The sequence below is a fragment of the Phalacrocorax aristotelis genome, chromosome 26, assembly GCF_949628215.1.
Source record: "Phalacrocorax aristotelis chromosome 26, bGulAri2.1, whole genome shotgun sequence".
NCBI classification, from domain to species: domain Eukaryota; kingdom Metazoa; phylum Chordata; class Aves; order Suliformes; family Phalacrocoracidae; genus Phalacrocorax; species Phalacrocorax aristotelis.
This window is the reverse complement of record NC_134301.1, coordinates 3,228,903-3,254,585: the sequence shown is the minus strand read 5'-3', so window position 1 is coordinate 3,254,585 and position 25,683 is coordinate 3,228,903. Positions and strand designations below refer to the sequence as shown.

The window sequence follows — 25,683 nt, the reverse complement described above, 5'->3', positions numbered from 1 at the left end:
AACCGACAGAATCTCCAAAGAAGGCTTTTCTTCTAGTTCTCACAAACGGAGGCAGATTTTTAGGTATCTCTGTGTGACTTATTTTGTACCTTGTCCTGCTGAGTAAGTTTGCCCCATGCATGGCTGCTTGTGAAGTTATTGAAGTTGTATTTTTTGCAACATCAAGTTCTGAGTCCTTTTTTGCTGATCCATCAATTAAAATGGAGGGGTGGAAGGTGGGAATGGCAGGGAGGAACAGGGAAGACAGAGGATTCCAGCAGTTTTCAAACCATCCCACCTCTTGTTTCCCAAAACAATAGGAAAGCCCCTGCCCTTACAGTGACAGGATCATCACCCGGATGAGGTAGGGTTGTCCCTAATCCCTGATTATAAAGGCTGAATTACTTACTGGTGGCAGTGAAGTGCCTCAGGCTTCCCTTTCCACCAGCATATGCTGCAAAGGGCACTGGGAACATGTCTGAGTAGCATTTTCTTATTAAGTAGTTTTCCTGTGGATGAGAGGACTGGAAGGGTGAAGTTAGTCTGATAAGTCTCCTTGCACAGATGCCTGCTGCAGGAGGCTGCTGAAGGTATGAGGATAAAGAACAGCATGAAAATGGAGAGACCCTCCTGCCTGCTGTCCTCTTGTTTAATAGCCAAAGCCCTAGAGATGAAGCATCTCTGTGTGTGAACAGGACAGGAGGATCTAAGCAAGTGTACTGTCATAGAAAATCATGTGTCCTCAGCACAGTTACAGGGACCGTGTCATGGAGTCTGCTTGTGGCAGTGGTGTTCAAGGCAAGGGGTATAGTTTTCAGATCAGCCATTGGGCTGTAGTTACACTCACCCAGCAAGTGGCAAAAGACCCATTGCTGGTGTGATTGCAGCTTTAGGAGCTGAGCTGCAGACAGGGCTGCACTAGGAGCTTTTCTGACTGTTGTGCCCTGTTCCTAAAGAGCTTGGTTAACCTGCTCTCTTTGTTTTGTGATTCCCATAGTGGGGAAAGGGAGGATATGTGGGCTTGGGACCATTTTGAGCTCTGGACAGAGATAGACAAGCTCTTGAGGAGATTGAGGTTCCCTCAGTGATGGTGCTGGCAATAATGCCTGTGTGAGCTCCAGAGACTTACCACCCTTGAGGCTGGCATTCAGAGCAATACAGCTGTCTGTTTCACTTGCTTGAAAGTCCTGTATTAATGCTGCTGAAGCACAGATCTGACTGCAGAGAGCTCTCTGCTGGTGGACACACTTGGAAACAGGGTGTAGTAAGGCTAATGGAGAAAAAGGCATGGCTGAAGCTGCTAGGGTGGTGCTCTCAGAACAAGGCTGTGGTAGTGTGCCTGGAGTTTGGAGAGTAGGAAAAACAGAACCGTTATGCTGCTAGGTTAGCAGTAATCAGCTTGAGAGGGGTCTCGGTTCTTAGGGAACAAAAGATTGCAGCTGAGTCAGAACAGACCATAACATGCCCCTTCCACACACATACAAACACTGCCCTCACCTCTCTGAACATCCCCAGGAGCAGCCTTCAAGAGTTTATGATGGAGAGAGGCCAAGAGCTTGACAGTGATTCTTGTTAGGTCAACCGCAGTTTGGGGTTTGAGGCTGCATAGTACAATTTTTCCACCTCTTTAGGGATATAACCATTGTACTGGTTTTATTTGGCTCTCACATGTTCCTGGCAGCCCAGGACATCACAGAATGATAAAATCGTTAAGGTTGGAAAAGACCTCTAAGATAATCAAGTCCAACTGTCAACCCAACACCACAATGCCCCCTAAACCATGTCCCAAAGTGCCACATCTACATGTCTTTTGAACACCTCCAGGGATGGTAACTCTACCACCTCTCTGGGCAGCCTGTTGCAATGCTTGACCACTCTTTCAGGAAATCAATTTTTCCTAATATCCAATCTAAACCTTCCCTGATGCAACTTGAGGCTGTTTCCTCTCGTCCTATTGCTGGTAACTTGGGAGAAGAGACCAACATCCACCTCACTACAACCTCCTTTCAGGTAGTTGTAGAGAGCGAGAAGGTCTCCCCTCAGCCTTTTCTTCTCCAGGCTAAACCCCCCCCAACCCCCTCAGCCGCTCCTCATAAGACTGACTTGCTCTCCAGACCCTTCACCAGGTTCGTTGCCCTTTTCTGGGCACGTTCCAGCACCTCAATGTCCTCCTTGTCCTGAGGGGCCCAAAACTGAACACGGGATTCAAGGTGCAGCCTCACCAGTGCCGAGTGCCAGGGCAGGATCACTGCCCTGCTCCTGCTGGACACGCTATTCCTGATACATACCAGGATGCTGTTGGCCTTCTTGGCTACTTGGGCACACTGCTGGTTCCTGTTCAGCTGGCTGTCAACCCACACCCCCAGGTCCTCCTCCACTAGGCAGCTTTCCAGCCACTTGTCCCCAAGCCTGTAGTGTTACATGGGGTGGTTGTGACCAAAGTCCAGGACCTGTCACTTGGCCTTGTTAAACCTCATCCAGTTGACCTCGGCCCATGGATCCAGCCTGTCCAGATCCCCCTGCAGAGCCTTCCTGCCCTCCAGCAGATTGACACTCCCACCCAATTTGGTGTCATCTGGAAACTTACCGAGGGCACACTTGAACCCCTCATCCAGATCATTGATAAAAATATTAAACAAGACTGGCCCCAAAACTGAGCCCAGGGGAACTCCACTTGTGACCAGCTACCTCCTGGATTTAGCTCTGTTCACCACAACTCTCTGGGCTCAGCCATCCAGGCAGGTTTTTACCCAGCGAAGAGTATACCCGTCCAAGCCATGAGCGGCCAGCTTCTCTAGGAAGATGCTGTGGGAGACAGTGTCGAAGGCTTTGCTAAAGCCCAGGTAGACAACATCCACAGCCTTTCCCTCACCCACTAGGTGGGCCACCTGGTCATAGGAGATCACTTCAGAAGTTCCTTCCATGCGTATCTTCCCCTCCAAAACTGTGTGGAGCTGCTCCCAGGCTCAGCCTGCAGTGTTATATGAGCATCTCTTCCAGTGTTGCCTTCCTCACCATTCCTCTCCAGTGAAGGCCCAGGAACCCATTACTGTGCTTATGATCCTTAGCTGGGCTGATAAACCAGGCTTAGTGCTTGGGATGTCTTGCTGATACTTCCTAAAGTCCTGCTGTGGCCAGACCTGGCCTGAGGCTATGGGAGGGTGATCAGTGGGAGCACAGCTCTGAGCATAGCAATATCCCAGCATGTAGCTGTTCCAGCTGGGCAGAAAGCCTTACCAGGGCTGGTATGGAAAGCAGTCTCAAAAGATCTTGGTCAGCCTTGTCCCAAGGCCTCTGTTATGAGACAAGGAGGGCTTTAGCAAGGGATCATGCTCTGACCCTGCTGGCAACTGTTCCAGGCTGGGATCTGGCTAGGGAAGAGGGCCAGGAGCCACCTCTCAACATATGCCAAGGAAGATCAGCACTGTCTGGGTCTTCACAGTGCATGCCCAAGAAAGCTGTGACCCAAGGGTTTTGCTTGCTGTCAGATCCCTACGCAAAGTGCCAACATGCTGTCATGGAGCCAGCTGCTGACTGGGCTCACCACCCTGATGTGGCAGTACTGATGCAGGTCCCACTGCTGCCCCTTTCCACTGGAGGTGCAGTCTAACTCCTCCGGTCTCTGCAGGGGCAACCGGGACAGTTTGAACCGGGCCTCGGGCAGCCGCCAGAGCAGCACAGAGAGTGAGATAAAGTCACTGGAGCCTCGGCCGTGGAGCAGCACAGACTCAGATGGCTCCATCCGCAACCTGCGACCACCAGTTACCAAAGCCAGCAGCTTCAGTGGCATCTCCATTCTGACACGGGGGGACAGCATCGGGAGTAGCAAAGGCAGCACTGCCAGCAGAACGTCCCGAGCAGGTACCGTACTGTTTCCACTGCGGACCTTCCACTAATGGGCACCTAGCAGACATAGTCTTTGGGTTGGGGGACTGGGGCTCATGATGCTCTCGTCAGTGACTCTGGTTAAAATGGGACATGGTTGGCATCATCTGAATGTGTTCAGTGCTTGGGCAGGGATATGCCAGTTGGTTCATAATCTGTTTTCAATACTCACCATCAGATCTTCCTTCCCTTTAGCAGAGGTATCTAAGACAAAGGACATTGTTTGGTCCCATATCCTGGAACCCAAGCTACCAATTTTCCGTTGTTTTCTCTCCCCTGCTGTGCCACAAGTTATGTTGCCATTCCTTTCTGCTCCCCAGAATCCTTCACAGCCCTAAGGAGACTTAGTCTGGGTGAACCATCTGGCATTTTTCCTTGCTTTCCAGCGAAGGAGGTCACCAATTAGTCTATCTCATCAGACAAAGACTATGTTAATTGGTATCTGCCTACGATGTTCTCTCAAAGTGATTCACTCTACTCCTGAGAGCAAACGTAACAGAAGGGAGCTGAGCCTCCAGCTCTCCAAGAGCTGTTTGAATACAGCTTAAGGTTTCAGGAGTGCCGAAGGGAATTAGGATCACAAGTCCGTTCGCCTGCTTCAGATCAGTTCTTCCTTTTCCATCTAGGTAACAGAGGGCAGCCTATGCATAGAGAATGTTGTTGTAGGGCATCACTGGTAACCTGTTACTGATGACAGCTTCCTGAGAGGATGTGTGCTGCACTTGGCAGGGCAACAGCCCTTCTAACAGTGGGGAGCAGAGTCCTTTATTTTCAACTGACTGCTTGTGAAAGGCATTTGTGGAAGAGGCAGCAGAGGTCTTTGCTCTCATTTTAATGGTCCGGTGATAACTGAGGAGCCATATGGTGGCTGGTTACGATTGCTGTGCAATATCAATGAGCAAAATACAGTGTTGTCCCAGTGTCTAGCTTCCTTCATTCTCACTGATAGGCAGCAGGTCCCCAAATGCTTGAGAGCTGTCATTTTACTGGGGAGGGGAGGTAGGTTGGTGCTTGTGGGTGATTAGGCTGCATCACGAGAATCCTTTCCAATAAAAGGGGTGGATCTAAAAGGCAGCCAGGCCGCTGGTCTAGCACCCAGGCTGGCTTTGAAAACCACACATTCATTTTGCAGTTTGAAGGTGCCTGTATCATCTCTTGGGACCCTGTTTCCATTGTGCTCAGGGCTGCACTTACTCTGATTATTGCAACCACCTCTGGGACTGATCCATTAACTGATGGGAGCAGTTATTTGAAGATCTGTCCCAGCGAAGTGCAAAGCAGGACAAGAGAGGATCTGCTTTTTTGCTCGCTCTTTATTATTCCTCCGTGTATCCCATGGGAACAGAAGCCAGTTGCTCTCCAGGCTTTATATAATGGCGAGTGATTAGAAATGTTGTGTGGCAGGGGGAAGCAAAGGAATTTTCACTTGGGGAGAAAAAAAAAAACACGCCACCCTCCATATCCTCATGTTTATTCTGTGGGGGAAGAAGTGCTTAGGACTCTGGGGTCTTTTACCATCTCAGCATTTAGCCCCTGGGCTACTGTCAGCAAAATATTTCCTTTTTTTGCACCATGTGGCTGATGATACAGACCTCTTTAGCAGAATGCCTGAAGATTAGCTGTTGAAATGCAGTAGATCAGAGGCAGAATTAGTTAAGTACCAGCTACTGGGCATCAAGTAATAGTGTCACAGCCTCTCTATTTCTGGAAGTAAGACTGAAATACTGAGGAGAGCACTTCCCAGCTGGGTACCCTGCAGCATGTATCACACTCCTTCCTAACAATTTTTCCTACCATGGGAAGGAATTGCTTTCAGCCTGCCACCCCCTAGCCTTTTATGCAAAAGATGTGTGTGTACGCTGGGTCTGTGTTCCCATAAAATAGCATTACCTCACTCCCCTCTCTGTTCTGGGCAAGCAGTTGAGCAGATCATGACGACATATTAGTGTCTGAGCATGGGCTGTGCCTAGCTGTAGAGCTGAGCTGTGACTGGGAACAGCTCTCCAGCTTCTTTCCACAGGCTGGTTTATGGTACTGAGCTGACACGGGTGTGTACCAGCTGTGGAGGATCAGTGGGTGTACATGGACAGGAGAGGGGTACAATCTCTTGGAGTCCTGAGGGTGTCAACACCTTGGTTTGCTGTGAACCAGAGGCAAACTAGTGACTTAGCCTGCAGCCTGCTCACCCTGTCCCTTGTCGAAGCTCCCATGTGGACAGCAGAGAATGCAGTCTGGCCGCAGTACGGGAGGTAGTGAGAGGATCTAGCCCCCACCCTCACCATCCACAAATTGATGTTTTTCTCTCCCAGGTACCAACTCTGCCATGCCTTTCTCTGTTCAAGGTTTGGTACTAGGTGCCCCTGAAGCATGCAGCCAATCCCCTTCTTCACAGCCCAGCCGTGGCCTCCTATCCTGCACAGCCCAGCAGCCTCAACCACAGCCACCCCAGCAGCCGCCACCACAGCCCCAAGGACTTCCACCTGCAGCCCAGCAGCAGCCAGCCATGAGTAACCACATGATATCCCAGGTGAGTTGCTGCACAGTATCCAGCAGGGCTCTGTAAGCTCCGTGGGCACATAGGTGGGAGGTAGAAGCAGAACCAGCATACACGCAGAGCACTCTGGACTCACACTTGCCCGGTGGGTTTTGGGTGTCTGTCACGCTTGCTGCCTGTTAGGTAGTGACAGTCCCTCTGTGCTATTGGCAGAGAGCAGGAGAAGGTCAGGGGCCTTGCTGTGCCTGAATAGATGCTGTGTGACATCTTGGCTTGCCAGCCCCTTCTGTATCTACTTGGACCAGCAGCCCTCCTGGCACGGGATCTGTAGCCCTTTGAGTGGCAGGGTTATGTTCTGGAATCAGTTGCTCTGCTGGTGAGGGTCCATCACAAACGGTAGTTGGGTTTGGGCTCCCCAGTGCTGAAATCCTGTGGCTGGCCACCTGATGTCCTGGGGAGAGGCAGACCTGGAACTGTGCCTGGTTGTATCCTCCAGACCCTCCCCAAGTTAAACCCGTGATGTTCCATAGCCTGCAGGACTACTTCTGAGGATAGAGCCCTCTGGAAAGCACTCGTGGCTGTCATTCCAACATACTTCATTCTGCTCCTGAGGCTGTAAAAAAACACAGCACAAGAGCTGCCCCTGTATCACTGCAGGACTGGGGAAGGGGTGGGAGCCAGCCCTTGCGCACGTTTGGAGAGCAAAGCTGCCTCATGTTCAGTGGGTGCAGAGCTGGGTGGCATGCATGGGAAGTGTCCTCAGTACCTTCCCATCCTGCCCTATTCAGAGCAGCGCTCTTCAGTGCTAGACCTCGGCCTGCCTATGAGTTTTATAGGGATCCTTTCTGGTGCATCGCCTTCTGGTGCATTCTGGTGATGTCTCCTACAGCAAAGAACTGCAAGTTACACTGGAAGTTTTCAAGATGCAACTGGACAGGGATGGAACTAGATAATCTGACTAGGCTCCCTTTCCCATGAAAGGTTCGACCAGATGATCTTCAAAGGTCCCTTCCAACCCGGGCTGTTCTATGATTCCAGGTGTTTTCAATGTGCTGGGATGGGAGGAGGAAACAAGCCTCCTTGAACAGCTTTTACTGCAGATAACATGAACAGCTCCTTGCTGTCTGTTGCCATCTCTATGAGGATGGGGTAATCTTGTAGTTCTTGGGCCCTGGGCTGGCTCCAGGGTTGTGGATCTGTTGGTAGAGGATACTGAGACTCAAGGGAAAGATCTCAGTTCTACAGATGCGGTGTCTCTGAGGTAGCCATGGTCCGGCACTAAGGCTAGCAGGAGTGTCTGGCTGGAGCTGTAGCATGGTGTGGGGCAGAGCACGGTGCCCTGGGTGGGAGGTTTGTACACACAGCAGGCTTCTAGAGCATGTGCAGGATCACTGTGTCTTGCTGAGATTTTTATTTTGTATCTTCTACTGTTTGGCTGTTCTAATGGTTTAGGTCCTGGAAAAACTTTTTTGTGTTTGACTGTTGGCAAAAGGTCTGAAAATGCACTGTCCCCCATTTGCATGCACCTTCTGTTTCACCACACATCAAATGATCAAAAAAAAAAGCCAGGCTGGTGCTGATCATTACAGGTTCGGTGCCCAAAGCACAGTATGTGGTGTTTGAGTTAGGTGTTGTCATAAACAGGCATCAGCAGGTCCTCCCAGTGACAAAGTGAGAGGGGCCCCTACAGAAGACAAGAGTGAAGAAAAGACGTTACCAGTAGGAAAGGCCAAGAAGCACTGCAGAGAGAGCTGGGAGTCAGTGCCACACACAAGTGGGCAGTGGAGTGGGAGAGACACAAAGGTGGTGCTGGGGGGAAGTGGCGCTCCTGCTGCTGTTGGCCATAGCTGGCCTTTGTGAGTTCATGTCACTGTTCATGCCAGGCAAGAGCTGCTTTGTGGACATGGTCAGTCTTCCCAGCTTCCACAAAGCAACTGGCTGGGCTGTGTGCCTTCACAGAGAGATGAATGCTCCCCCATTCTGGTCTCCGTGCTTTCCCACCCTCTGCAATGCCACCCTCTGTGTTTGCAGTTGGCTCAGTTGACTAACCTTGTTGTTCCTTCTTTCTCTCCTTCCTCCTATCCTTCCTTTTCCCCACTGCCCTTTCCCCATCCAAATGTCTCCTCCACTCCCTTCTCTGCTGGTCTTAGCCGGCCCCAGCGCTGCAGCCTGTTCAGTATTCTCCAAGCTCCTGCCCCCAAGTCCTCTTGCCAGTCTCTCCGCCCCAGCAGTACAACTTGGTATAAACCCCATTTCCTCTTCTGCACTCTCTGTTGTACTCATGTGCTGTGTTTGTCTTGTATGAGCTTTTGCTAATCAGGTCTGTTGTGGACACTGCACCTAGTGGGTTTGGGATTCATGGAAGCTCTGTGCTGCAGTGGGGTCAAGGCAGTGGGATGCCTGAGGCTGTGGGACCCGACAGGGCTGGGCATTGATGGAGTGGCTGATCTTGGAAAGAGCTTGGGGAAAGCAAGTGGCAAGCCCAGAGCTCCACCAGGAAGTGATGCTTGTGCCCAGCACTGGGGTCCAGGGGCCATGGCTGCCCTGTGGTCTCAGTCAGCCCCTGTGTTGCCTCTGCCGGGTCTTTTGGGAACAGCATGCCCCATGGGACATGGCCTCTGGGCTAGGGCTACCCCCGCCTGTGTGGGGCCCCGCATGTCACCAGTGTCTGCTGAGCATTTGCTGCCCCCCCCACTCCCCCCCCCCCCCCCCAGCAGCATGCATGACCCTAGCCCCTTGTCCTGCACAATGCTCTTGGTCTGTGGCTCATTTCTGGGGACCTTTCTTGGGTGAGCTCCTCCACAGAGTAGGGAGAAGGGGTCTGCAATCTACTCAGCAGAGCTATGTCCTACGTGCTGTCCTCCTCCATCTTTCCCACTTATCCCCAATGCAGGCCGATGAACTCAGCAACCCTTTTGGGCAGATCAGCCTCAGCCGACAGGGCTCTACGGAAGCACCAGATCCTTCCTCAGCTATGTTCCAGTCATCCCTCATCTCCCAGCATCCTCAGCAGACAGGATTCATCATGGCAACCCCTGGGCAGCCTATTCCCACCTCCAACTACTCCGCCTCAGGGCACACGGCCCCCACACAGCAGGTGCTGCAGCCCCAGGGCTACATTCAGCCTCCCCAGCAAGTAAGGACATGTGCAACCCTGGAGGGGATGTGCACCTCAGCCCAAAGCTGTCAGGCTAGGGGCTGCTGGAGAGCAGTCCAGAGAACAGTTCCTTGAGAGTGGGTCCCCTCTTTTTCTGCTGATCACTTGTGATGGATCAATACCCAGGGGTCCAAGCTCTAGTTCAGCATGCATCCTTGCTAGGCACAGGATGATCTCTGACCCCTTGTCCCTCTGAGCTCACAAGGCCGTTATCTGGGGGGACCCCTCTGGCCATTCCTGGCTCATAGTGTTGGGGGAGGGACAGTGACCAGGTTCAGGGCTGACACCTCTAAGCTTTCTTTGGGGTCCTGCAGGGCATTATGACCTCTAGGATTGTTCCCCTGAGCTCTGATGAGAATTGTACCTACTGTGCTCTTGCACTACTGTGCTGGGAAAGGCTTGGATGTGGAGGCTGGGAGGAGCGGGAAGGGGCTGCAGTTCCCTGAGGAGCTATCATCTGGCCAGAGCCAAAGCCCTGGTTGGTTTCCTTCGGAAGAAGCCAGGCCAGGTGAGAGAGAAAACTGGTCCTGGGGGACCAGCTTTCTTGGTCCCACTCCCTCTTGTGTTCTGATCACCATGTTTTCTTGATTCTGATAGATTCAGGTTTCTTACTACCCTCCTGGGCAGTACCCGAACTCCAGCCAGCAATACCGATCTCTTAGTCACCCAGTGGCCTACAGCTCCCAGCGCACTCAGCAGCTTCCCCAGCAGTCCCAGCAGCCTGGTAAGGAGGCATAGAAGGGGGGAGGGGGCATGTTTCCCTTTCCTGCCACTCTTGTTGGCTCTTAAGGATCTCCCATGCGCTGTCTGGGGCCAGGCTGCTTTTCCCTGACTCCCAGTCTTTGCTGGACTTGCTGGCTAAAGAGTGAGTGCCTCCTGACTGTGCAAAGTAAAGATGACACTTGGCCTGGCTGCAAAGGCTGTTGTAGTCTTTTTGCTCCCTCTCAGCATGTAGCATGCACTGAGGTGATGCAAGGTGGATTTAAACCCGGGAGCTTCCTTCAGGTCTCTTTACATCTGCCACAGGGAAGCTGTTTCCCACTCTTCAGCAAGAGATGGGGGGAAAGCAGGACTTGAGCCCTCATATGCCAAGTGTTAGGCTGTCTCCTGTGGCCAGCTGGGAAGCTGCTCCATTTAAACCCTGTTCTGACAGGTTTACAGCCAATGATGTCCAACCAGCAGCAAACATACCAAGGTGTAATGGGGGTGCAGCAGGCACAGCCCCCGGGGCTCCTCAACGGCCAGAGGAACAGCATGGGGGGCCAGATGCAGAGTGTGATGGGAGTGCAGCAGGCACAGCCTCCTGGCCTTCTCAGCAACCAGAGGAGTGGTATGGGGAGCCAGATGCAAGGCCTGATGGTGCAGTACACTCCACTGCCTTCGTACCAGGTAGGCATCAGTTGTTCTCCAATGAGGAGCTGCAGGGGAGGGGGTCTAAGCTGTGCAGGCCTTGCAGGAAGTGCCATGTTCCTGTGCCTGAGTGATGGAGCCAAAGATGGAGACTTATTCACCTTGAGAAGATAGTGCATACTTGCCAGCTTGGGGAGGGCACATCCACATTTGAATCTGTGTCGGACATATCTTGAGAAGGAGGACTGAGTGCAGCTGGTCCTTTCACCACTGTGTTCACAGAAGAGCTAGGAGGGGCTGCCCTCTCCTGGGCAAGATTGCTCTGGGCTGCAGTAGACAACCATCTGGCATCTCTTCTCCCTTGTATGGACCTTGCTGGTGTCTCTTTGGGGCCAGTTCTCCCTGCTCCCGCTCTGTTACCTGTCATTCCATAGGGCTGCTTCATTCCTCCCTGAACAGGTTCCTGTGGCCAATGAGTCCCAGAGTGTGGTCCAGCAGCCCTTCCAGCAGCCAGTGCTTGTACCAGCCAGCCAGTCTGTTCAGGGGGGGCTTCAGGCTGGAGGGGTACCCATCTACTACAGCGTCATCCCAACTGCCCAGCAGAACGGCACCAGGTAAAGCATCTGTATCTCTGGCCTGCCTTGGGGAGAAAAGGGGTCCTGCTGCCCTACTGAAAGGGCATAGCGTCCTACTCCTAGGCCACAGCTAGAGGAGGTGGCTGGGTGCCATAGATGCTGGTTATCTCTTGAGCTTGCCCAGTCCTAGCTCCCATAGTCAGCGCTTCCTGGACACAGCTGTCCTGCAGCATGTGGTGCATCCTGTGCTCCTCCAAAGGCAGCTGTGTTTCCATCATCTCAAGTACTGAGGGAGCTGGTGGTTGCCTGCACAGATGGACAGGCCATATCTCCCCATCCCCAGCAGCTCACCAGAACACTCTCTGTTTCGCAGCCCTTCGGTGGGGTTCCTTCAGCCACCTGGCTCTGAACAGTATCAGATGCCACAGTCCCCATCACCCTGCAGCCCACCACAGATGCAGCAGCAGTATTCAGGTAAGAGGGGCCTCTGGCCGGGGTTGGCACTGATTCTGCACAGATAGTATCACGTTTTGTAGGGGCTGCCAATTCACAGCCAAGTCTGGCAGCTTCTGTGCAATGGGTTTCCTTAGTCTTACACACAGCCCTACTGGCAGTTATCAGGACGTGGCACAGCGACTTTGCTCCAGGCTGATGCTGGCCTGTGCCTGGCCTTTCCTTGCCCTGGTGGGCAGGCAGGGCAGGAGTGGGTAGAGGGAGCTGCTGTGGGTTGCAGACTCCCTCTGCTGGCAACGCGGCTTAGTGTCACCAGGGCAGCTCGTGGGACCAGGGAATGCCGTGGATGAGAGGTCAATCGAATTGCCTTCCACTTGTTCCCTCTGCTTGCATTTCTCCTGGATTAAAAGCCATCACCCTCTGATGTAAGCTGTGATATCAGAGAGGGAACCCGACCGGGTCTTGGTGGGGCCTTTTTCAGGCCACCTGGGCAGGCAGGAGTGGCAGAAGAGAGAGTGCAGAGGGGGTGTGGTAGGGAAGAGTGCAAAGCTGCACAGACAGGCAGGCTGCCCCTTGGCCACAGCAAGCAGCAGCAGCAGTGCACAGAGCCTGGGCAATACTGCTGCTGTCATCTCTCCCCAGGGGTGTCTCCATCAGGTCCTGGCGTGGTTGTGATGCAGCTGAATGTACCCAACGGCCCCCAGGCCCCCCAGAATCCCTCTGTGGTGCAGTGGAGCCACTGTAAGTACTACAGCCTGGACCAGCGGGGGCAGAAGCCAGGAGACCTGTACAACCCAGATGCCAGTGCTCAGGTATTGAGAGGACTGGGAAGCCAGTAGCTCATCTTTTGGGAGCAGCCTGGTGGGAGAGAGGACCCCAGCATCCATGCTGTCTGGATGGGCTGGGAGATGGGGGTGGGCTCATCCCATGTTGGTGAGGCAGGTGTGGGACTGGTCACAAGCACTGGGGCTGTCTAACACTCTCCCTCTCCCAGGCCAGCACCCAGCTGAACAGCCCCATCACGTCCCCCACTCAATCCCCGACACCGTCTCCCGTCACCAACCTCAACAGTGTCTGCACGGGGCTGAGCCCCCTCCCTGTACTCACACAGTTCCCCCGGCCCATGGGCCCAGCACAAGGTAAGGGGAAAGAGTGGGGACAGCACAGGGCTGGGTCTTTCCTGTGGTTTCTTCAGACCCCTACAAACATTTCCTTCCTTCTTGCAGGTGATGGGCGCTACTCATTGCTGGGCCAGCCGCTGCAGTATAATCTGTCTATCTGTCCCCCACCGCTGCTCCACAACCAGCCCAACTACAACGCACACCAGGTAAAATTGGGCCGAATCCCCACCCACCCACCCTTTCACTGTCCTGGGAGCAGAGCAAGACCGCCCCACTCCCCTCCCTCCAGACAATACCTCTCTGGGCAGGGCCCAGGAGTAGTTGAGAAGTAAGTCTCCCACCCTGCCCTGTGCTTGGACACGCTTTGATTAGGTAGCAGGCTGCCTACCCTGTGCTCTTGCCATCCATCTGGCAGACCTGCCATTGTAAATGGATTTCCCTAGAGCCGGGCACTGGGCTAAAATTTCATCCCACTCCCAGCTTTTGAGCTGCTCCTGCTCAAAAGCAGCATCAGCCCCAAGTCGTTTGGGTGTCCTGGAGCCATGGCTGTGCCTTGATCTCATGTTGTAACTTAGCCAAGTGCGGTGTCACCTCAAAGGTGCCAGAGGGTACAAGGTTCATCCAGGTGTCTTCATTCTGCTTCATAGCCATGGCCTAGTCAAGTTTCATCTTCCCCCCCTACTCCCAGGATGCTCTGTGGGCACAGTGAGGCCACAGTGTGTCCTCAGGTGACACGCTACCATTTTTATTCTTTAAGGGGCAGACTGGAATGAAACACGGAAACCGGAGCAAGAGACAGACCCTCAAGTCAGCATCCACTGACCTTGGGACAAGCGATGTAGGCAAGTGACTCCTCAAGCAGTTCCCCCTTTGTCCTCTGACTAGTCCCCACTGCATGGGCATAGCTGCATTGGCAGAGACTCCAGATGCCATCTCTGCCTACACCAGCATCCCACAGAACTCATTGCTGGGGGTGGTTGTGGAGAGCAGTTCCTGCCTGCCACCACCTCCCCCGTGCACACAAACACTCCCCCCACAGCCCACGTGAGGCCTGGCTTTGGCGGGTGGTGTGCCGCAGAGCTGGTTCTGGTCAGCTGTGCCCACTGGCAGGTGGGAGGACAGGGGTTGTGCAGGAACCCAGTAAACACTGCCTGCACTGAGCAAAGCTTTTGAGGAAGAGTGGGAAGAAATTGTTGGAGAGCCAGGTATGAGCACCAGGACACCTGGGCCCTATTCCTGCCTCTGTGAGGATTGAAATGATGGAGTGGGTGGACCTGGCAGTCCTGGAACTTTATTCCTCTTTGTCAGCAGAAAGTGAATGTCCGGGCCCCTGAGATCTTGTTCCCACCGTTGCCTTTCAAAGTGACCCTTCCCTCTCATGCTTCCATTTCTCAGTGGGGCCAGGAGCTGCAGAGCCCTCATCTTTGTACAGGGCTTTGGGATCTTCCAGGGGTAGCTGCAATGGCTGAAATACCCACTGGACCATTTCTCTCCAAAGGGGAAGGGACTCCCTGTTCCTCACCCTGGGGCATCTCCACTTGGTCATCAAAAGAGGGAATGAGAGGCACATGTCTGGCTTCTCCCCGCAGCAATACAAGACTTGCTAGCTGGACATGAACTAGACAGCCTGGAAGGGAGGCAGTCTTCACTGGCTCTCTGGAGGCTTGTCCCCCATGTCACCTCCATGTCACCACCACCACCAGCAGCTGGTTGCAGGGGGCCCTTTAAGAGCTGCTTGCCAGAGAGCTGCCCCCCTCCCTGCGGCTGGCATGTTCATTACATGCCGCGTTAATATTAGCAAAGAATCCATTCAGCCGGCCCTCCGCTAAGCCCAAAAGCCAGGACTGGAGCCAGGAGGCAGCAGAAGTGTTTGGGTGCCACAGAGCAGAGTCAAAGAGGTTGGCATGACACTGGCCTGGGCACACAAGGGGATCATCCCCACGGGTGGAGCGCAAAGGGCAGTGCCACATTCAGGATCTGCGCATGTCAACATCCTCCATGGGTGCAGCCTGTCTTTCTCTCTTCCAGGTACAAAGGGCAGGAGAGCTGGGTTAGCTCCCAATCCTGGTACCCAAGGATCAGGGTAGAAAGATGGGGCAGAGCACCTGGGAAAGCCCTAACTGAAAATCCAAGCCCAGCTGAAGGAAGCAAGGAGCACTTGGTGTTGCTGGAGCCCTGGGCATGTGGGAAATACCAGTCTCCTCCTGAAGCAGGCCATGTGGGAACCGGGACGTGGGCATCAGAATGGATTAGGATGGGGCACTGTAGGGAGCGGAATGGTAGGGGCAGTCCGAGGGGGAAGAAGTAGCTGGCTTAAAAAAATACATTCCTGATGCGGGGGCAGCGCTGCTTTCATGGGCGAAGTAGAGGTGACCCCTGCAGCCCCAGAGCTGGTGAGGAGCCCACGCATCAGCTCTCATTGTGCCATTGCCACCCAAGAGTCTGCTGCTGACACTTGCTGTCTTTCCACCGCAGTGCTGGGCCGAGTGCTGGAGGTGACAGACCTGCCCGAGGGCATCACGCGGACAGAGGCTGACAAACTCTTCACCCAGCTTGCGATGGCTGGTGCCAAAATCCAGTGGCTCAGAGAGACTCAGGGGCGCCGTGGAGATGGGGGTGGCGGGGACAACGGGACTCCAGAGAATGGCAGGCACAGTGACCTTGCTGCCTTATATACCATCGTGGCCGTGTTCCCCAGCCCGCTGGCTGCCCAGAATGCCTCCCTTCGCCTCAACAACTCCCTGAGCCGCTTCAAGCTGCGTGTGGCCAAAAGGAACTACGACTTGAGGGTGCTGGAGCGTGCGAGCTCACAGTAGGGCTCACGCATGGGCACAGAGCACACTGGACTGCGGGCACTTCCCTCTACCTTCTCTTTTCCTTTCTGCCCTCCCTTCCTCTTGCCCTCCTTCCTGGATATATTTATATGGACATAATTAAGAGACAAGAAATTGATTTTTTTTATTATTATTATTTTTGGAGTGATGCCCGTGCCCGCCCACCTTACCCTGTGTATATTGTTTTGTTAAGCACTGTGTTGAACTGCACATACAGGTGTTGATTGGTATGTTCACTGCACATTTTATTTAATCTGATTATTATTTGGGGGGTATTTTTTGTTTTGTTTTATTTGGGGGGTTGTTTTTAAATATAAAAAGAAAACTTGTCCATCGCTTTAACACTGCTTTCCCATTCTCTGCCAGTACCAGTGCTAGGGACTGTCTGTGCTGCCTCTTTGAGGTGACAGGACAGCCAGGGAGCAGAAGAGGCACTCACAGAAGGATGTTCCTGCCTAGGTCCTGCCCCCATGCTTGGCATGTACAAAGGCTGCAAGCTCATGGCTTGCCAAGGCAGGGAGCTGAGACTGGGAGAGGAGCACTGAGCACTTTGACCTGGGGCTGGTCTCCCCCATCAGATATTCATAGCCTCTTTTCCCAGCTGCTGGCCCCATGCAGCTATGCAATGGCTAGAATGGGACCACGGGGTGTCCCCAGCTGTATCCCCTGCCAAGAAGCAACATATTCCTCCTGATTATAGGGGAGCAGCCCTTGAGCTGATAGGTGCAGGTGTCATTGTCCTCCTGCCCTGTGGGTACAGGAGTTGGACTGGCACCACCCTCACTGTGGCATTGCACACAGCAGCTGGAGCCTCTTGCAGCATCTGGGTGCTACCTTCAAGGGCAGGTGCAAGTACAGAGGTAAGAGCTGCCTGGAAGGGGTGGGCTCCAACTCCAGCCTTGGTACAAACTCCTGCCCCACTGCGACCCACAGCCTGGCAGGGATATAGGTCCAGGGACTCTGGTACTGGGGTGCCTGTCCAGCTCCAGGGACCTGGCACCCACTGCAGGGCAGCATAATAGCAATGGGGTCCCCAGCTCTCTCCGTCACAGCTCTCTGTCTTGGGAGAGCAGACCAGCAGGACTTGCAGCCACAGGGTATGGGGCAGCTGTAAAAGCTGCCCCATGAGAAACCCCACTGCTGCCACTCTTTCCTTTTCCCCTCCCAGCTGCAGGGGCCTCAAATGTGAGAGCAAATGAGAAATCAAGGCTGGAGCACTTGGTGTGCCCTGGTTCTGCTGCTGCCCCATGCCAGGGGGTGGGTGGGCCTCTGGCACGCCCAGCAACCCACTAACGCAAATAGCCAGCGGCTCCTCTCCACCCCGCTCCCCTCCTGGCTCATGCATGGGCTCCAATTTCTCAGCGTCAGCCTCTGCCAGGACTCAGCTGTCGGTTCCCCTCTGGCCTGTCACTCCCACTCTCCACGGGGCTGGGGCAGCTGCTGCCCCCCTCCCTGCACACCCAGCACAGAGGGCCAGGGGCTCTGCAGCCAACGGGGAGCCCCAACATCGGCCACCCTTTGTGGTGTTTTTCATCGCAGGACGGGAGCTCCAAACACAGCGTAAGTGTGTTTCCATGCGCGGCGGCTCCTCATTGTGGCCACTGACCCCCATAGGCCCCTGCTCCACCCACATTGCTGCAAGACCCCAGGGCTCCTTGCTTCTGCAGCACCCCTTGCCCCAGGACTCCCCAGCCCCATCACTATTTCCCTGATGGTCATCCTGGTTGGTTTCCATGGCAGCATGGGGGTGCCTCGTGCTAGGTACCCCCAAAAATAGTGATGGCTGGGTAGAAGGACTGTGGGGATGGTTTATGGTCAAAGGCAGAATGTTTTGAGGGATGCAGGAGGAGATCCTGCATGGTAGCGCAGGGCTTCTGTAGAGTAGAAAGCAGGGCTGTGCGGTGATGCCAGACTGTCTCTCACAGGCATGCTTGTCCTGAGGGACCAAGAGTGGCACCATTTGCAATTTATTCATGAGATGGAGATGTCTAGACAGGGATGGGCACATGCAGGTAGCCCAGGGTCTGGGTCACGGCACTTGGCTCCACGTCCACCGAGCAAGCAGTAGTGCTGTGCACGCTGGGCTGGAAGCCCGCCATTCTCCAGCCTGTGCAGCGGGGTCCAGCAGGTACCCCGGGGCCCCAGGACTCACCCACAGCAGAACTGGCCCTTGCTGGTGCAGGAGCTGCAGGCAGGGCAGCAGGAGGTGGTGCTGCTGGGGCAGAGGGAGGCGCTGGCTTGGGAGATGCTTCCCATCCAGCAAGGTCTGGCCATTCCTGCCCCCACTGGGCACCAGTAGTGGGAACAGCCCCAGCCAATGTGCTGTGTCTCTTTTCCCCTCATAGCATGACAGAGAAGGAAGTGCCAGAGCCATCAAGTTCACCTGCTTCAGGTGGGAATGGGAAACCCAAGAGCCGGGTAAGTGGGTGCCCACAGGGCAGCTTGTGTGGGTGGGGGAAGCTACCCTTCTAGCACCCTCCTCTGCCTCAGCCCCAGGAGTCTTTGTGGGGCCAGGGATGCTTGGCGGGGTTCTGATCCAGCAGGGCACTGGGTGGCCATTTCCCATCTTGGCTTTTCCCGAGGGTACCCACATTCACATGGTGCTCAGGAGTCAGTTTTTCCTTTTGTGGGGACCTCACGGGGCTGGGAGAACGCTGTCCTCACAGCATTTCTGCCTCAGGATGCCTGGGGTCTCTTCCCACTTGGGGAATAAAGAATCTCTAGGTCTGAGAAAAGGTGTGGGGAGCCAGGCAGTGTCTTCCCTGTCTGCCTGCCTCACTCCACATGCCTGCCATGTGCAATGCATCCTCTCCTGCCCCAGCAGCTACAGAAGCTGAAGCAACTTTTCCAGCGAAAGCCCAAGGAGGAGATGGTGCCAGAGCCACAACCCAATGGGGAGCTGGTCAGCCCGTCAGGGGGTCCCATCTACTACATCTATGAAGAGGAGGAAGAGGACGAAGAGGAGGAGGAGCCCGAGCCCCCTCCTGAACCCCAGAAACTTGTCAATGACAAACCCCACAAGTTCAAAGACCATTACTTCAAAAAGCCCAAGTTCTGTGATGTTTGTGCCCGCATGATTGTCCGTGAGTCCTGAGGGTGCTGGGGCTGGGGGCCATGGTCAGGGCGAGGGCTGGGGGCCAAGGCTGGCGAGGTCTTCAGCCAAGCCGTCCCCACAGCTGCAGTGTCACATTGCCTCTCCTTTCCACCTCTCCACCCCCACCACTGCCAGTCAACAACAAATTTGGCCTGAGGTGCAAGAACTGCAAAACCAACATCCACCACCACTGCCAGTCCTACGTGGAGATGCAGCGCTGCTTCGGCAAAATTGTGAGTGTTCCCACCAGCCCCAGGCTCGAAGCACCTCCTCGCAGGGAAGACCAAAGCACTGTGGCAGGGAGTGGCCAGCTCAATTCCTGTGCACGACCCTGGCGCCATGACCCATCTCTCTTCCTGGCTCTGAGGAGGAGACCCAGGCATCAGTCCCCTGCTGGGTGGTCACCCTCTGGGTCCCCAGCATCCACCTGCTCCCCCCTTAGCTCTCACAGGATGGCCCACAGGTCTGGGTGGTTGTTGACACTCTGACTTCTTTCCTTCCAGCCCCCAGGGTTTCGCCGGGCATACAGCTCACCCCTCTACAGTGACCAGCAATACGCCTGTGTCAAGGACCTGCTCTGTAAGTACTGTCCCTGCACCAGGATGCCCCATCTCCTCGTGTCTCGTAGTTGAACGCCTCTCACCATCCCTGTGCCCCAGCAGCAGCCAACAGGAGCGACCCTGTGTTCGAGACCCTGCGGACAGGCGTCATTATGGCCAACAAGGAGCGGAAGAAAGGGCAGGATGACAAGAAAAATGTGAGTACAGGATTAGCCTGTCGTTCCAAATGCCCGAGGGTCCTGGCACCACAGCCTGCACCCCATTGCCACCCCTACCTCCCTGCCCACTCTGCACCCCCTGATATCTCTCTGCCTTGCAGCCTTTGGCTGCTATGATGGATGAGGAGCCAGAGGCCACAAAGCCAGAAAAGGGCAAAACTGAGGGCGGTGAGTGCTGCGACCGTGGCAGGGCTGGCTGCACACAAGGGCCAAGGAACTGGGAGGCAGGGGTGGGGCTGAGCTCCAGCCATGAGCATGGGGCAGGGAGGAATCCTGTTTGGGAGCCTGTACCTGGGGGGGCCCACTGAGGTGGGTTTTGTGCTGCAGAAAGGGGGTCTTTAGGTCTCCACCCTGGGGCGGTCTCTGCTTCCCCTCATTGATTTGGGCATGGGACATCCTTGGGAGGAGGCTGGTCCTGGGGTGGGGAGGCAGCACCAGGAGAGATGTAACCCCCTCTCCTCCCACTTCCAGGCACCTCTGAAGGGGACAAGAAGACTGAGAAGAGCCCAACAGATGACAAGGTAGCCATCACCCTCACCCTACCCCCCAAAGGCCTCCAGCCTTGGAGGAGTGTGGGCAGAGGCTGCAGCGAGCTCCCTGCTGGGCTCCCCAGGGCTGTCCTCACTCCCTCTGGGACCCCAAATCCCTCCTTCCTCCTCCCCAGAACAAGAAGCCACAGTCAGGGATTCGTGGTGGCTATCTTCAGTCTCACTATTTTGTGGCACTTTATCGATTCAAAGCCCTGGAGAAGGATGACCTGGATTTCCCGTAAGTTCTCAGCCACATAGTGGGCACAGGAGTGATGAAGAGGAGGATGTGGGGTGTCCAGTGGGGATGTGGGGTGTCCAGTGGGGAGGGGGAGAAGTCTTCACCTCAACAGTGAGGTTCTTGGGGCCAGGAGGGGTCTGTGAATGAATGAATGAATGAATGAGGGCAGAAATTAGAGCTATGCTGGCTGTGATATGGGTTTTGTGGCTTTTCTGTCTGCCCCAATGGGCTACCCATTGAGCCTGGGCCCTGGCTCTCACTGAACCAGCTCTCCCAGCTCCCAGGCTTTGGGCACAAGCCTCATTTTCAAGACTGCTGATGTTTGTCTTGATGTGATTCCACTGATTTCTTGCACCCCAGACCTGAGGCTGAGCTGCTCACGTACAGGACCTGTCTGTCCCTGAGCCCACAGGCTGTGTGCATTCCTCAACCTCCCCTGACAGAGGGCTGTAGGAGCTGGTGCTGTGGGAAGAGCAATTTTCCTTGCCAACTTCAGGGTCTCCCACAGCAGGGGGGTTCCTCCCCACCCCCCCACCCCCCCCGCAACTGTGACCTTCCTTCCCTTTGCAGGCCAGGGGAGAAGATCACAGTGGTCGATGACTCCAATGAGGAGTGGTGGCGGGTAAGCACAGAGGGGAAAGATGCAGAGCTTAAAGCAAGGGCGGGGGGGTGTCAGCTGGGCATGCAAATTGCACTCTAAGAGGGACACAGCCCCCTGAATAGACCATGTCCTCACGCCAGCCCTCAACCTGCAGGCTATTTGTCATGGGGGAATCTGGGGGTCATATAGATTGGCTCCAACCTTGCAGCTGTCCACTTTCTCTCAGGGGAAGATCGGTGAAAAAATTGGCTACTTCCCTCCAAACTTCATCATTCGGGTGCGGGCAGGCGAGCGGGTGCACAAGGTGACACGCTCCTTTGTGGGCAACCGGGAGATCGGGCAGATCACGCTCAAGAAGGATCAGGTATGATAGGCCCACATGGTCACAGCCCGTGGTCCTCTAGCCTCCACCGGCATCTCTGCCCCAGCCTCCCTCCAGGCCCACCCCTCATGGCTCCCCTGCTGAACCCCACAGCCACCCTCTGCCCTGGCCTGCACGACTGTCCTCACACTGCCCACCTCCCCCAGCCCCTTGAAGAGACCCGCTCTGCCCAGCCTGCCCCCTGCCAGGGACTTGCCACCTTCCCCCTGCTCTGTGAGGCCCCAGGAGTCTCACCTGCACCCCTCTCACCCCCAGATTGTGGTACAGAAGGGCGAGGAGGTGAATGGTTATGTGAAAGTCTACACTGGCCGCAAAGCAGGGCTCTTCCCTGTGGACTTCCTGCAGGAGATCTGAGCGGGCCAGTGTCCCAGGGCCTCCCACCTGGGGTGACGGATGGATCCTGGCTGCAGGGAGCTGCTGGAGCTGGGCAGGGATGGGGATGGGGCAGCAGGCACCCCCGTCCCTTTTGCCTGCAGCAATGGCATTTCCAGTAGGGACTGTCTCAGCCACCAGGTACAGGGCAGGCTGGGGCTGTGGGAGGCCCTTCTTGCACTGTTTCCCCCACAGGGTTTTTGGTGCCTTCAGAGAGGCGCAAGGAGGGAGCACTCCCTGCCTGAGGTGGAGGGTGCTGGGTACCTTGGGGGTGTCAGTGCGGTCCTGTCCCACTACTCTGGGCTGTGTAATCCTGTGTTTTGGCAATACACATCTGCTCCCCAACCCATTGTCTGCCTGGTTTGGATTTCCTTAGGGGTGAGGGGAAGGGTCACTGTGGGGCTGCCGGTGGCCCCAGCTGCCACGGACTGAGCCAGGAGACTGCTGGTGCTTCCCTGCTCTGTGTGACACCCTGTGCAGCACACGCCTGGGCCTTGTGCATGTGTGCATGTACACGCATGTGCAACCTGCCCTGCATGATCCTCCATGCGACTGAGGACCCCGTGTGGGGGCCCCACCACCAAAGGCCCTTCCCAGCAACTGCCCATGCACGAAGCGGGACGCGGGCGGTGGGAGGGGAAGGGGCCAGGCCCCTTTGGCCCCCCAGCCCGCGGGGCACTAGGCTCGGCTCTCCCTCGACGCGGGCCGCTCCGCCATGCTGTGCGCTGGCACGGGGCCTGGTGGGGCCCGAATAGGGGCCGCGAACGACAGGTGATGGGTCCCGGGGACAGGACGAGCCCTTGGAAGGTGGGGGCTGAGCACCAGGCCAGGAACAGCTGCGCGGCGGGGAGCGCCAGCCCCAGGGGGAGCACCCGCCCCAGGGGGAGCACCCGCCGGCCGCGCTGCCTCGGCAGGGCTCTCGGCCCGGGCCGGAGGGGCCCAGGGCCACCTGGCGGGGGGGGGGCTGCGCGGGCCACCCGTGACGTCCTGGAGCCGTGACGCCGGCGGTAACCACGGCGACGGGCCGGAAGCGGGGCCGCGGGAGTGGGCGGGCCGGTAACCGCGGTGACGGGGGCCGGTACCGCGGCTGCCCGTCGCCATGGCGACAGGCAGCCGTTGGACGGGACGGGGCGGCCCGGCCCGGCGGGGCTGCTCCGTAACGGTGGCTGCCGCAGCAAGGTTGCGATCGCCCCGGGCCGGGCCGGGGCCGGCCGCGCAGCGAGGCTCTGGGCGGCGGCCGCGGGGCTCTGGGCGGGGGCGCTGCTGGCGCGCCGTGCGCCTGCTCCGTATGCAAAAATATGCAAACGACCCGACGGCCGCTGCGGGCGTGGGGGAGGCGGCGGCGCCCCCTGGCGGACCCCCCGCGGCAGCCCGCGTCCCGGGCCGGGGGTCGCGCCCCCCCCCCCCCGCAGCTCCCGCCACCCCCGGTGCGCGGGCGGGGCTCCCCCTCTCTCCCCACTGCGGTGCGGGACGGGGGTCGCTGCCTATCCCCCGCCGCCACCGCATGAATATTCATGTCCGGGCTCTCGCTGACGAGCTGGGGAGGGGGCCGGGGGGATTCAAGGGAAAAGCAGTCGTGCCCTCCCCTCAGCCCAGCCCCCCCGGGAGGGCGTCGTGGTGCTGCCGGCCCCTCCCGGGGCGGGGGGCGCACACCGGTCCCACAGCCCTGCCCCAGGAAGGCCACCGGCAGGGGCGCGGGGCGGAGCTCCGCTAGCCTCTCGGCCCCCCAGTCCTCGCCCAGTTGCCCCCCCGCGGAACGATCACGGGGGTAAATGCACCGAGGGGCCCACGCAGGGGCTGCGCCTCCGCTGGAGGGGTGGGGTGGCGGGAGTGGCGCCGGGACAGGGGCACGGACAGGCTCTGCCTCCCACCTGCTGCGGCCCGGGGGGTGCCGGAGTCCAGAAGCAGATCCCAGTGGTGGAGCAGGGAAGCCGGCACCACCCGGCCCAGGGGCCATTCACCTAGGGGCTCGCTGCCGGCTAACTGGGGAGTTTACGTCGCTCAGCCCCAGTCACCTGCTAGTCCTGACCTACCGGGCTTGGCCAGGTCAGCCTTTGTCAGGTCCTGTCGACACGACAAAGGGCCAGGGGATGCAGCATCTCCCAGCCCTAGAGGTGTTCCCGAGGCTGGTGCAGCCTGCTGCCGGGTGGGGGGCATAGGCGCAGGTGCCTGGTCTCCACATTTCAGGTCCTCCCCTAATCCTAGCATCTCAAGCGCCATCTGGGAGATGTGCGGCTCCGGGGCAGCAGAGAATAATGGAAATCGGGGGGGGGGGGGGGGGGGGGGGGAAGGCATAACACACAGCTCCCAGGACTGTTTCCTCCCTGCTCACTCACATCCTTACCTCCTGTCAGACAGCTTTTAAATGCCTAACCATTAAAATTTTCCACCTCATTTGCAGCTCTTCATATGGTTAATTTTACTGGGACTCTCTATTTATTTATTTGCAGAGCCCTGCGGGGGAGGGGGGGAGGGGGGAGTGGTGGAAGCTGATTAGCTGCATCTGAGAAGTAGGGAGGGGAAGGGGGGAACCACCCAGGGAAGTGGGGAGGGCTCCAGCTAATTTAACAGCTGAAGAGAACAACTTAATTAGAGTCATCTGGAAAATTGGGTAAAACCCCTTTCATCAGCCTTCCATCCCTAGACCCCTTCTCTGCCAGTGCTCATGGACTTCTCTGGCAGCTGCTGGATAGCACGTGCTTTGGGATGGGGAGGGAGTGCTGGGGCCCAGCCCTACTAAGCAGATGGCCTTTATTACATGCAGGATCTAATTGGATTGATCAGCAGTTAATAGGAAATTAACAGGTGAATCCCTTCTCCCCTCCCAGCATCCTGGCTACCCAGGTGCTCCTCACAGCCTCTCTGGCCAGGTGCAGTCCACTCCCCCATTGCCCTCCTCCCTCCCCAGGGGGGTGCAGCTATATGGCAAGTGAGACGTAAGGGGTGAGCAGAGGTGGGGAGAGTTGTTTGCACCTGCTTGGCAATGGGTTGAGAATGCCATGGCTTTCCTGCACAGGGGAGGATGGGTGGTGCTGGGTGGCTGTGTCTGCTTCTGTGCAGCCATGAGGGCTGCTTGCTGTGTGTGCTCCTGGTGTGGGCATGGGCATGGGTGCTCAGGAGAACATGTGCCCCAGACGCACTGTGGTTTGCCACACAGATGTATGGCTGTTGAGCAGAAGTTTGGGTTTGCTCATGTTTTTCCCATTCCTGGTGCCCACAGCCTGGTTGTGACCCAACTGTTTGCAGAGAAGGGCTGTGACTGCCAGCATAGGGACACTCAGCATCTCACTGCTAAATCCCCTGCAGCTGGTTTATGCAAAGGGGTCTGCCACCCACTGCACTCCATATAACACATAGGGGATGTCAGGGTGGAGGAGCCACCCTGACCTACCAGGATTAATCACCTCAATTTCTCTCTGCATCTTGTGAAAGGTCAGGAGTCTTTGCAAGGCCCAGAAATTAATTGAAATACCAGTGGTCTTGTGCCGGATCCATACATCATCCCAGGAGAGCAGCACTAGCATGGAGGGGATGGGGGCACCTGCCTCCCGTGCACCCCTTCTGGGGTGCACATGAGGACAGTGAGGCCCAGGGAGTGTGGCAAGAGGTAGTGTCTAGGTTCGGCACCCCACGGCCCACCCACCTCTTGTCCCCACAGGTAAGGCCCCTCACATCCAGCCTGGCCCCAGGGTGCTCCCGTCTGCACAGCTCTGCCTGAATCATCTCCTCTGGCTTGGCAGATGCAGCACTCAAAGATTGTTCTCCATCTCGAGGCAGGGAAATAAATGCATTAAACTAAACCGTCTCCCCTCCCCACCTGCCCCCCCAGCCATAAATCAG

General features: G+C 56.3%; 2 protein-coding genes across 13 annotated transcripts in view; both read left to right on the top strand.

The window, feature by feature from the left end:
• The window catches only part of R3HDM2 (R3H domain containing 2), a 63,112-nt gene extending 46,922 nt beyond the window's left edge, over positions 1–16,190 (top strand). For 5 of the 10 annotated variants that reach the window (XM_075075856.1, XM_075075857.1, XM_075075853.1 and 2 more), the window contains exons 12-24: positions 3,608–3,840; positions 6,174–6,391; positions 8,509–8,598; positions 9,252–9,494; positions 10,113–10,239; positions 10,669–10,904; positions 11,325–11,479; positions 11,814–11,914; positions 12,536–12,705; positions 12,888–13,032; positions 13,120–13,220; positions 13,772–13,856; positions 15,490–16,190. In XM_075075856.1, coding sequence (XP_074931957.1) covers positions 3,608–3,840; positions 6,174–6,391; positions 8,509–8,598; positions 9,252–9,494; positions 10,113–10,239; positions 10,669–10,904; positions 11,325–11,479; positions 11,814–11,914; positions 12,536–12,705; positions 12,888–13,032; positions 13,120–13,220; positions 13,772–13,856; positions 15,490–15,830 — 2,245 coding nt within the window. In that variant the 3' untranslated portion in view covers positions 15,831–16,190. The remainder of the gene's footprint in view (positions 1–3,607; positions 3,841–6,173; positions 6,392–8,508; positions 8,599–9,251; positions 9,495–10,112; positions 10,240–10,668; positions 10,905–11,324; positions 11,480–11,813; positions 11,915–12,535; positions 12,706–12,887; positions 13,033–13,119; positions 13,221–13,771; positions 13,857–15,489) is intronic. The other 5 variants (XM_075075854.1, XM_075075855.1, XM_075075859.1 and 2 more) reach the window with 5 other exon arrangements.
• A 759-nt stretch (positions 16,191–16,949) lies between these two features.
• On the top strand, positions 16,950–22,191 carry STAC3 (SH3 and cysteine rich domain 3). 3 transcript variants are annotated; one of them, XM_075075864.1, is made up of 12 exons: positions 16,950–17,408; positions 18,194–18,266; positions 18,673–18,931; positions 19,078–19,175; positions 19,446–19,521; positions 19,605–19,699; positions 19,822–19,888; positions 20,192–20,241; positions 20,385–20,488; positions 21,059–21,110; positions 21,316–21,453; positions 21,817–22,191. In XM_075075864.1, the coding sequence occupies exons 1-12, from the start codon at positions 17,044–17,046 to the stop codon at positions 21,823–21,825; spliced, it is 1,386 nt and encodes a 461-aa protein (XP_074931965.1). In that variant the 5' UTR covers positions 16,950–17,043; the 3' UTR covers positions 21,826–22,191. The 3 variants fall into 3 exon arrangements, with proteins under 3 accessions (XP_074931965.1, XP_074931964.1, XP_074931967.1); XM_075075863.1 differs by having other exon boundaries at positions 16,955–17,408; positions 21,727–22,191; XM_075075866.1 differs by lacking the exon at positions 16,950–17,408 and having other exon boundaries at positions 18,118–18,266; positions 18,670–18,931; positions 21,727–22,191.
• Positions 22,192–25,683: the final 3,492 nt, after the last annotated feature.

Bases quoted from the DNA above. Each gene is read 5' to 3' on its own strand.
- STAC3 (XM_075075863.1), top strand. From the start codon at position 17,044: ATGAGAAATCAAGGCTGGAGCACTTGGTGTGCCCTGGTTCTGCTGCTG. The intron at 19,522-19,604 runs GTAAGTACTGTC...GTGCCCCAGCAG, and splicing joins CTGTGTCAAGGACCTGCTCT to CAGCCAACAGGAGCGACCCT. The intron at 21,111-21,315 runs GTAAGCACAGAG...ACTTTCTCTCAG, and splicing joins CCAATGAGGAGTGGTGGCGG to GGGAAGATCGGTGAAAAAAT.